We start from the raw sequence: 11,543 nt of genomic DNA on the forward strand, positions 1-11,543 counted from the left end.
AGGACCTTAAAAGGCTCCAAATAAAGATAAATTAGGGTTACCATGTTGCCTAATCTGAACTAATGCCGGCTAAAACCAAAATGAGTGCCCCAGAGTGGTTTTTATCATTCGCTGTTTGCTGATATGGAGCAAGAATTCACCTTTGAACTCACAGATATAGTGGTGATTCGTGTTTCCTGAATGGCCTTGAATGATGGCAGTTGGGATCAAAGTTTACTTAAAAAACACATTTTACATGCGCATACTTGTTAAATCCTTGTGCCCAAGCCTCTCTGACCTCGGTGTTAATAAACATTTCGTTCATCAGTTCATTCAGCTGAGGTTAAGAAATGTTTTTTTATTAAATAGACATGGCAGTGCTTTCACAAACATCAACATAACCTGTAATTTCTTGTTCCAACAACAAGCAAAACATTAGGACGCCATTTTTTAGGCGACACGCGTGAAATAAAAATATACTATATCCTGAGTGACTAATGCATCATTTTAAAGACATCATTTTTTTTAGGAAAACACGATTATACAGCCAGTTAACAGCCACTGTTTTTTGTGCAAAACTAGACATATTTGAATCACTGGGCCTCGGAGTTGCTGTTGGGCGTATTTTGTAACTTTAGACCAGTGTTGGGGGTAACGAATTACAAAGTAACGGATTACAGTAACAATATTACTATTATAGGTAACGGGGAGTTAGCGGGGAAGTGACGGAGCGCTAGCAGGAGCCCCAGCCGGCTACAGCGGGGAGCTAACGGACTCTGACCGAAGGTAAGTAGCGGCTCGTAACCCGACGTTTACGGTAGATTGTTCATGCAGGAAGTGTCGTGTGACTCGCGCGATTATTATTATTGGAAATTATATTAATTAATAATAATGAATTATTATTGAAAATGTATCTTTGCAGTTAATTTGGACATTTGCTTAAAAAATGGAAAGTAAAGTAACTAGTAGTGAAGTTACTTTTCAAATGCAGAAACTAGTAAAGTAATCTAGTTACAATTTTCAAAAGTAACTAGTAACGTGTAACTAGTTGCTTTTTCTGAGTAACTACCCCAACACTGCTTTAGACAGAATCATGCTAGCTGTTCCCCAATCTTGTATGCTAGGTGAAGCTAACCGGCTGTCATATTTAGCTAACGCACAAGAGTGGTATCAATCTAATCTAACTCTCTGCAACAAAACTAATAAGTGTTATTCCCAAAATGTCCAATTCTTCCTATTCACTGCCATTTTTAAAAATGCTGAAACAGCAAGGTTGCTCTGTCCAAAGGGAACAAAATGTAGCACCTCTAAAGCCCACTAATTAGCATTTATATATTGGTTGTTTAATCTTAAAAACCAACAGGTAAAACCAACAATCTATGGTTTTAGAGGGCGTTATTTGCAGAGGTCACTTTGCTAAGCTACGCTAACCTGCTGCTTGCTGTTCATATTTGCTGTACAGACATGAGATATAGCATATTTCCCAAAATGGCCAAATATTCCTGGAAACACTTTTCTCCCAAAAAATACCAAATATCTCGTATGCTAAATATTGGAGTCCAATGTTTAACATACGAAATATTTGGTATTTTTGAAAACTGTACTCTCCTCTACAATTTAGAATAAAGTGTTCTTTGCTCAATATTGTATGTCAAGACCGGGTATCGCCCTATCTATCGTCATTTGGTTGTGGAACATGTGCAACATGCATTTCTAATGATGCACTCAAAAGTTTTTTGTCTTGCAGTGTTGCCGAGGTTAAAACTTCAAACAGCCTAAAACATTTAAAACCAAACGACTAATAACCATGTCTTTGAATTTTGCAGAAACCCATCATGCACTCTGTAATCAATCCAAGCTTATAATCAATAAATCAAGTGTTGTGATGCCATAAATGAGCTATGTGATGGCAATTCTAAGGATTTGGAAGCGAAAACAGGCGTTGCTGATGACATTTTATGGTTCGACTTTGTGTTGGATATGTTTAAAACATTATGCTAAAACGTATGAAAATTATGTCTGCGTCAACTGCAATTTGACAACTTTTTTTTTCTCCCCCTCTTAATTTCGCCCCAGACGCTTTGAAAACAGTCATACCCTGCAGGGATAATCAAAGAAGCAGGGGATCCATCTTGACACAACACCTTCTCATCTCGCCTCTAAAGGCAGCTCACATTGAAAGGACAGATTAAAAAACATTGCTGCCATGTTAGATACAGACCAGCACTCACACTCCATAATTATTAGCCTGATGATTGCACACGAGTGTTTTCGGCTGTTGCATCTGGCGCCGCGGATGATGGAAGTTGCTGTATGTATCCACCCGCATTTTCCTGCCTGTCAAAAATTGCATTCTGAGAAAGCCGTACTCCTCTCATCAAGAGTCATAATTTACTTGTCAAAGCAGGGGTCCTCTCAGCGAGCGGGAGGCTCCCTGGGGTTATAATTGCGAGACAGTTTGGTTCTCCTGAAATGCCTCCAGTCAGGATGGAGCACAGGCCTGCTGCAGGCTTTGTGTACTCTTTCCTTTTAAAAGTAGCCATTTACACAGAAAATTGTAAAACACGGTTAAACCCCCACCCACACACACACTTGACTAGCTTCACTATACTTTCACCATCAACTCTTTGTCATCAGTGACTTTCAACTCCTCTGGTGCTCAGAGAGTCGTCTCTACACTGACACAAGGTCCCCATCTTGTGGAGAGAGGATGCAAGTCAGTGCAGGTCAGCTGAGGTCCGCCTGAGAAATCAAGTTGGATGTTGCAGCTCATGCAGGATTTCATATGAATAAAAACAAAAGAAAGCATTGAAAAAGGGATTTTATATGAATCAGTCAAAAAGCAGGATCCTAAATACAGTAATTATCAGGTACTACACATGTTTCTACAGTTGCATACTTCTACTCCAATGCATTTCAGTGGAAATGATTGTACTTTGCACTTCATTGCTGTTACTTTTCAGATTATAAAAATAAATGAAAATACGATGCATTGTTCAGAATTCATCCAGCGGCTTCTGAAAGCGAAAATTTGAAAAAGCTTTGTGTTGTAAAACATATTCTGTCCCTTCAATCATCTCAAAACCCCTCAGATTTACAACTGTTCTAAAGTGTTTTGTTTGTGATGTTTGTACATTTGACTGACTGTAAATAAAGAATCGGAGTACTTCTTCCAACCACATTTTTAATTTATCCAGAAATATTCACATTACAAGATAAGACACTATTCCTCTAGATAAATCCACACAGTGTCATCACAGTTCTCCGCTGTTCGACGCCACTATGTCCTCCATCTTCTCTAACAACCCCTCAATCAAAGCGTTGCTTCTCCTGTTGCTCAGCACGTGGTACCGGCCCCCGCATCTCTCCACGAGCCCCGCCAGCTCCCCGTTCCTCAGGATGTGCTGCTCTGCGCTCTCCCCTAACATTTCCCCCCACGTGAACAGCACCAGGGTGCGCCGCCAAATGTCTTCCCCGAGCAAAGCCACGTGCCTCTCGACCGCCCTCCTGCACTTCTGTGTGCAGGTCAGGAAGGCCGGCATGAGCAGGAGGACCGCGTGCGGTCCGGGGCGACACCAGGAGACGCTGTCGAGAACGGAGGTTCTCTGCGTCTCGTTGGTCGGATCCGGTCCGTCGCGCCACCTCAGACCCAGCGGTTCGGCGACGGCGAGTCGGCGTCCGGCGACCTGACCTCTCCAGTGCCGGAAGGTAGACCCGTCCGGTTTGGACGGCTCGCCGCACAGGATGGTGACGCCATTGGGGGAGTGAGACGACCAGGACTCCCCTAACACCACCACCCTCAAATCCGACCCAGGAAGGGTTGAGCTGACATCTTGAACGACCTTTTGCTCTTTCCAAATCCTCTCTGGCTCAGCCGCCTCCATCTCTTTTAAAGTTTCAAGGTGGCAGTTACTTCTCTCGGCAGCCGACGATGCCGTTTCCATCCCCTGATCCTCCTTTTCCTTGTCTCCTCTATCAGCCTCTCTTCCTCTTCCCTTGTCCCTCCTCTCACTGACCTCTCGGTACATTAAGTGCAAGTCGTCCTCTGCAGCCGTCTGATCGAAAGGATCCGTCTCATGGTCTCCAACCTCATCCTGTCCGTTCTCCAAGTCTCCCCGCTCTCTTTTGTGCAGCCCTTCCTCTCGTTCCTTCAGATGCTGCTCCCACTTGCCCAGTTTCTTAAGCGACGCCTTTAAGTTCTTCTCCTTGGCGTGAAGTTCTTCCTTCAGCAGAGCCAAGTCTCTCCCCATCTCGTCCAACTGCTGCGTCGTGGCGTTCAGGTGCTCGTTCCGCATCTGCAGCTCCTGCTCTTCATTTCTTAAGAAACACTCCCTGTCTTTCAGCCCTTTCACCTTCTCCTGGAGATCTTGCCCGTGATCATTTAGCTCCTTCTGTCGGCCCTCCAGAGCTCGAAGCAAGCTTTCCAGCTCCCTTTCTGTTTTCTCTATATTCTGTGCTCTCGTGCTCACTTCCTGCTCCTGTTTCTCTTTTTCCTCCTGCTCTTTTCGTTGCTTTTCTAGACTTGCTTCTTCCTTACTTTCCAACGTCACCTCTCTTCCCACCAGCTCTGTCTCTTTTGTGTCAAGTTCATTTCCTCTTCTGCGCAGAAGCTGCTCCCTTTCTCCTACTTTGTCTTCCCTTTTCAGCATCTCCCTTTCTGCCTCACCTTGCACCTCTTTCATCCTCTCTATCTCTACTTGCAGTTTGTCATTTTCCTCCCTCAATCGCCCGGCCTCCACATCTCTCTCTTTCAGAACACCTTGCATTTCTGCTAATCTCTTCACCTGCTCTTCATATCCCTCGAGATGTTTTCGAACTTCTTCTTCGCTCTCCATCTTCAGCTCTGCGCACTTCATCTTGAGGCGTTCCGTCTCCTCTCTCATCTTCTCCTTTTGCTCCCGCAGCTCCTCCACTCTCCTCCGGCTTTCCTCATATTTCTCCGAGACCTCCTCCGAGCGGCGTGCGGCGCGATCCCGCTCCTCCGAGACGAGCTCCACGCTCTCGTTCCTTCTCGCGACCTCCTTTTCGTACCCCAGGATCATGCTCGTCGTCTCCTTCTCCATCCTGCGAGTGAGCTCCTTCAGCTCGGACTTGGTCTGCTCGATCGTCAGCCTCAGTCGGACGACCTCTCTCTCGTTTTCTCCGTCTCGCCGCCTCAGCTCTTCTTCTTTCCCCTGAAGTTTTTCCATCATTTCCGCGTCTTTCTTCCTCTCCTGCTCTGCGTGACGCTGCTGCATCTCGGTGATGCTGCAGGTTTGCTTTTTATTGCTCTCTGTCAGCTCTTCAATTTCTTTTAAGTAGTTGGCGAGTGTCTCCTTTGCCTCGTCAATCTCACCGTCTCTCTCTGCGAGAAGACGTCGTGCTTGTGCTGTTTCTTTTGTTTCCTTGTCAATGAGTTCTAACAGTCGGTTCAGCTCTCTTTCTCCCGTCTCGTCCTTCTTCCTCTCCTCTTCCCTCCACCTTCTCTCCCTGGACTCAGCCTGTTGTTTCACACTTTCAATCTCGCCTTCCTTTACGTTTAACTTTCTCTCCGTGTCGTCTAAAAGCTCTCGTTTCATCTCCTCCGTCTCCCGTTCTCTGTCCTGCAGTCGCCGCTCGGCCTCTTTCTTTTGAATCAGAACGATTTCTCCTCTCTCCTCGTCTTTTCTCTGCATGATTTCATCAATGTCCTTTATATGCTGATTCAATTTTTCTATCACTCTGCCTTGTTCTTGGAGCTTTTGCGCCATCTGTTTCTTGTGATTTAAACGATCTCTTTCTCTTTCCTCCTCTATCTGCCGCAATTGTTGCTCAAGTTCTTTTGAATGTTCTTTCATCACTTCTGTTTCTCTTTCTCTTTCCTCCAGTCTTTGCTCCATGACTTGCTTGAAATTGAAATGATCCATTTCTTTCTCTTCCTTTTGTTGCAGCTTTTCCTTCATTTCTCTCACGTTCAGTTTCATCTCCTCGGTTTCTTTTTCCTTCTCCTCCAGTCTTTGCTCCATCTCTTCCTTGAGATTCATAACGAGCGTTTCCTTTTCCTGGTCACTTTCTTGCATCAGCTCTTTGATTTCACTCATGTGCTGACGGTTTAATTCCTCTATTAGTCCGTCTCTCTCCTGCAGTTTCTGCAGAATGTATTTCTCATTTTTTTCTTTCATCACTTCCTTCTCTTTTTCATTTTCTAGCAACTTTTCTTCTGTTTGGACTCTGAGCTTTTGCCCCAACTCTCTTATCTCTCTTTGTCCTTCCTGCAATTGTTTCTCAAATTCTCCTGCAAACTGTTGTTTCAGCTCTTTAATCTCTCTTTGTCTTTCTTGTTCAATGTCCCTTATTTTATCACTGCACTGTTGTTGGACCCTTTCCACATCTTCCTTCTTCTCTTGCACTGTTCTGTCCATCTCCTCCTGGTGTTCAGCACTCCTCGTCTCCACTAGTTCTTCCATTTCTTTCATTTTTCTTGCCATTTCTTCCCGATGCTTCAGTTTTAACACTTCCAGCTTGGTTTCTTTCTCCTGCATTTTCTGTGCCATGTCTTTTTTGTGATTAAGATGAATTGTTTCCTTCTCTTTTTCATTTTTCAGCATGTTTCCCTCTGTGTGGACGAGATACCTTTGCTCTAACTCTGCTATCTGTCTCTTTTGTGCTCGTCTTTGTTCCTCTGTTTCTTTGGCAAACTGCTCTTTCAGCTCAGCAACCTCTCTGAGTTGTTCTTGTTCTGTGTCCTTTATTTCCTTGTCATGCTGTTGTTTGACTCTTTCTATATCTTCTTGATTCTCTTTTAACCTCTGATCAATTTCTTCTTGGTGTTGAACCTTCATTTTCTCCACCATTTCTCCTATTTCACAAATCTTTCTGGCCATCTCTTCCTGATGTTGCAGTGTTATGCCTTTTATCTCCGTCCCTCTCTCGTGCATTTTTCTCTCTATTTCTTGATGATGTTGTAATTTAATTTCTTCAACTTCCCTCTGCATGGCTTTTTCACATCGTTTTGCGTTGTCAAGAGTTATCTGCTTTTCCTCTGATGCCTTCTTCCTCATTTCTTCTCGCTCTTTATCTTTTTCAAGCAGTTTTATTTCCATCTCACTTTTTATCTCTGCCATTTCCGTGTCTTTTTCTTGTTCTTTTCTCTCAAGAATACCATCGTGGCGTCTCTTAGTCTCGTCCATATCTGCTTTTAAAGAAGCAACGTTTTCCATCCACTCTGCTTTCTCTTTTTTCTGCAACTCTATGCTTTCTTCCAATTTCTTAACCTCGTTCATCCACTCTAGTTTCTTCGCCTTGATGGTATCTTCCCTCTGTTTTCTCTCGTGTTCATTTTCTGCAACGGCACGTTCAAGGTCGAGCACCTTCAGTTGCTGCTCGTCAATTCTTTCTTTCAGTTCCTCGCTCTCTCTCTCTCTCAGCTCCAGGTTGAGCATCGCATCGCGCCTTTCTCCTCGACTCTGGTTTAGTGCCGCGCGGATCCTCTCATTCTCGATGCTGAGATCCTGAATTTCTCTCTCTTTATCCTCCGTCAGCCATTGCATCCTCTCCTCTAGCCCCCCAATGTCATTCTTCCTTTCGCCCGTCCTCCCGTCCTCTTCCTCCTCTTCCTCCTCTTCTTCCCTTTGAACGTCGGCCTTTCCGGGTGACTTCACCTTTTTCTTCCTGTCAAAAAACCACCTGATTCTTTTCTCCTCCCTCTCTCTCATAATTTTCAACTCATCCCCTTGACGAAGCATTTTATCTCCCATGTCCTTCAGGCGCTGGTTGAACTTCTCGTTCCTGTGCCGGCTCAGATCCCTGACCTCCTGAACCAGGACGGAGAAAGCCTCGCACCTGTTCATTGCCGCCATCTTTTCCACCTTCTGCAGGAGCTCCGTCACCTCACTGGAGCCTCCGTTTCCTCTTCCTCCTCCGTCCACGCTGCTGATGACGTGGTAGCGGCCCCTGCACTTCTCCAGCAGCCCCTGGAGGTCCCTGCCCCCGCCCTGGACGTGCTGCTCGATGTCCACCCCCTCTCGGAGCTGATCCCCGTGCGTGAACAGCAATATCGTGTGTCTCCACACGCCTTCTCCGAGAAGCTCCAGATGCTCCCTCACATGCGCGGCCCTCACCAGTGTGTCCACCCTCAGAGCCAGCAGGAGCGCGTGGGGCCCCGGAGGACACAAGGCCACGCTGCTGACAATCTCCCTCTTCACTCTCTCAGGCGTGGCCCCCGCTACACCTCCCTCCCAGCCGGGAGTGTCCACCACCGTCACCAGCCGCATGCCCACCTCCGCCTGCTGGCGGGCGCACTCCTCCGTCACCGCCCCGGCCTGGAAGAAGGCCATTTGGCCGAGGATGGCGTTCCCAGCGGAGCTCTTTCCGGTCTCACGCTCGCCCAGGAGAACCAGTCTGACCTCGGGTAGACGGCGGGGAGCCTTGGAGAACGACTGGTGGGCGTCTAACTCAGAGCCCTGAAGACCATCGCCTGGACGGGAGAAAGGGACAGATCTGTGACAAAAACATATTGTGTGGGTTCTCATACACCGCTGGGGGCCAGAAAAACATGAAAACAAGCCAACAGACACACAGCCACTATTGGCATGTTGGCTTTGTAAGTTGTATTTGCTTAAATGTTAGAAAACAAGTTACCTACACATTCATTTCAGACTTAATATTCATTGCAACCTGATCATTTCTGGTCCAATATTCACTCTTTTCTCCACTAACTCCTGAAGGAAATATCTCTTTGTTTAGCTGATAAATGCTCCACTTTGTTCACCAATGTGTTGTCTGTTGCTTGGTGCTGGACAGATAGTGTACATTGGGTCTATCAGCATTTTGCTGTTGTTTCTGTAAACATCTGTCTGCTTCTTGTGGAAATGACCCCGAGGGGTTGTTGGCCGGAAAACCCAAACTATGAATTAATTCAATTTTAACTCAATCGATTTTGTATAGCCCAAAATCACAAATTTGGCTCAGAGGACTTTACAACCTGTACACATACGTCATCCTCTGATTTTTGACCATCACATCAGTTCAGGAAAAAAAAATGGAAGAAACCTTCGGGAGAGCATCAGAGGAGGAAGTGCAACAGATGTCATGTACAGAGACTTATTCGAGAATTTAGACTTCAGAGCGCTTTAAAGAGGCGGAAGTTGGATGGTAATTATTTGTCGGTTTGACATTAAGGTAGACACATTTCACACCCAGTCATTTGATCCACTGTTCATATAAAAATATAGTACAGCTTCAAGCATTACATTTATTTTCTAATAATAAATACATTCAGCAGGTTTACAGTGTCCGATTGTGATTTTGTGTATTTGACAAATTGAACGGACTGAACTCACTCATCAGCGCAGCTTTGATGGTCCCTCTCTGCAGCTGGGCCTCCATCTGCCTCTGTTTCTTCCTCCTCTCCCTCGCTCTCCTCTTCCCGTCTGCTTCCAGACCCACCATGGTCGTACTATCCATCTCTAAATGACTGCGTCCATCCTTCTTCCCCTCCACCATCTCCTCCAGCTTCCTCATCAGCTCTCTAACCTGCGTCCCATCTCCTTTGCTCCGGTTATTCACGACATGGTATCTGTTCCCGCACTTCTGGAGGAGTCTCTGGAGTACCGGGCCGCTCGTCGAGATCCGTTGCTCCATGGACGCCAGGCCTAGCTCGTCTCCCCTGGTGAACAGCAGCATGCTGTGCTCCCAGACTGCTTTTCCCAGCGGCCCCAGGTGCTCCTCGATCTCACTGATGTAGTCCTCCGTTATTGAGGCGCAGGACCGCACCACCAGGAGCACAGCGTGGGGTCCGGACGGGCAAAGCGACACACTCCGTAAAGTTTCTCTCCTCACCCAATTAGGGGTGCTGTTGAGCGGGTAGTACCACTCCCAACCTGGCGTGTCCACCACCGTGACTCTCCTCCCGGCCACATCGGCTCGCCTTTTCACACACTCCTCCGTGGGCTTCCCGCTCTCGAAGCATCCCGCTCCTCCCAGGATGGTGTTGCCTGCCGCGCTCTTCCCGGCTCCCTTCCTGCCCAGGAGGACCAGTCTGAGCTCTGGGAGGGCCGAGGGGACGCTGTGCGAGTCCATGGCGGCCTGCTGACTCTCCTCTGTGATGAAAGGGAGAAGGACTTCCTCAGTGCACCGCACCGGACAAGCTGAATGACACAGAACACAGAAGTGTGACATTGATCAGCCATCTAGTCTCTGCTTTACACTTGAAACTGCACTTTAAACCATGTGTTGTATTGTTTTACTCCAATGACCATAATTAGATTGTGTACTTGCAAAATTAATCTTATCAATTATCATAAAATACCTAAACATTAAGTTGCATTTCCTGTCAGAAAGTATACATTTGTATTATTCACTTCACTCACTAAGGGGCCTCAATACAAGTGTATTTAAATGTTATAATACTTAAGAAAACAAAGAGTGTAGGAGCTCTAAAATAAACTCACCACCATTCGTGACGATGCCTGGACTGCAGTTCTCATCTGTCATGTCCATCACCACTACGTTTGCGTTCTTCCTCTTGTCCTTCCTCTTCCTCTTTTTGGTCTTTTACATGAAGAGTGTATTCACAACCGTTGTGCCGAACAAACTGATCTTCCGTAACCGGAAGACTTGTCGTGTCACGTGAACAACCTGTGGTTTTGTGACGCGCTCTCATTCAAGACCACAGGAAGTCAAGCAGTGGCATGGTGTAGCTTCTCTGACACATTGAACACACACCAATGCACAGGTCCATGTTGTACACCGCTGCAAAGAGGAATCCATGTATGCACGAAGAGAAGACGTATGTGCATGCTGAGGCACACAGGCCGGCTTCATGAGGAGAGCCGCACAGCTTGTTACTGTCACACGCTGTCCTGCGGCGTTTCCTTTATGCACAATGAGACGGACACACTCTGGCGAGTTCCTGCCTTGCACTAGGCTGTCAATTCTCAAGGACAAGGGTGAGAAAACAGCGGACAAGTTAGTTAATACAAAGGGCAAATTATGAAATTTGTGAAAGATTGTTTTGACCTAATCTTTAGTTTCAACATGCAGAATTCAGTTTGGGATCAAGATGTCACATAAAAACTGAAAGTAACAGCAACAGTTGAGGAAGAGCATCTAAAATTCAGCCAGTTACCAGTTCCTCATATTAACATTACACAAATATGTGTATTCAAGAAGTCTGTTCTTGAATTTGGAAACAGGAGTTGGAAACAGGAGTCACATTATTCTCACCACAAGGTCTATTTAGCAACTGTTCTGTAGCTTTTAAGCAAACTTCTACTGTTTTAAACTATTATATATTCTTATAAATGCCACATAGGGGGTTAAAGTAAAGTGCTACCTATCACTTTTGGTTTTCTAATTCTGCATGTCCTTCAGAGTTTGCGTCTTTATGCAAACATTAGACATGTTTATCCCCTCTAAGTATAAGGGGGTAAAACCTAAATCAACACTGGTTCAAATAAGATCAGATGTGGCGCCATTAACCCCAGTAGAGTTGGTTAGAGGTCTCTAAAGTGTTCGGTGAATATTACCATGATGGATGCCTTCGCACAGGTGTGCTGCTTTTTGTGAATGCAGAATTAATTACTTTGTATTGGACTCCCTGCAGC

The 11,543-nt window shown here is 45.8% G+C and overlaps 1 protein-coding gene across 1 annotated transcript; it reads right to left on the reverse strand.

The window, feature by feature from the left end:
* Positions 1–3,233: 3,233 nt before the first annotated feature.
* Positions 3,234–10,437, reverse strand: LOC306734439 (uncharacterized protein; the record flags this gene model as incomplete). Its single annotated transcript, XM_079215795.1, has 3 exons — positions 3,234–8,413; positions 9,279–10,085; positions 10,389–10,437. 3 exons carry the CDS (start codon positions 10,435–10,437, stop codon positions 3,234–3,236), a joined length of 6,036 nt encoding a protein of 2,011 aa, XP_079071921.1.
* Positions 10,438–11,543: the final 1,106 nt, after the last annotated feature.

This window comes from Taurulus bubalis, assembly GCF_910589615.1.
Source record: "Taurulus bubalis genome assembly, chromosome: 3".
Classification (NCBI taxonomy): domain Eukaryota; kingdom Metazoa; phylum Chordata; class Actinopteri; order Perciformes; family Cottidae; genus Taurulus; species Taurulus bubalis.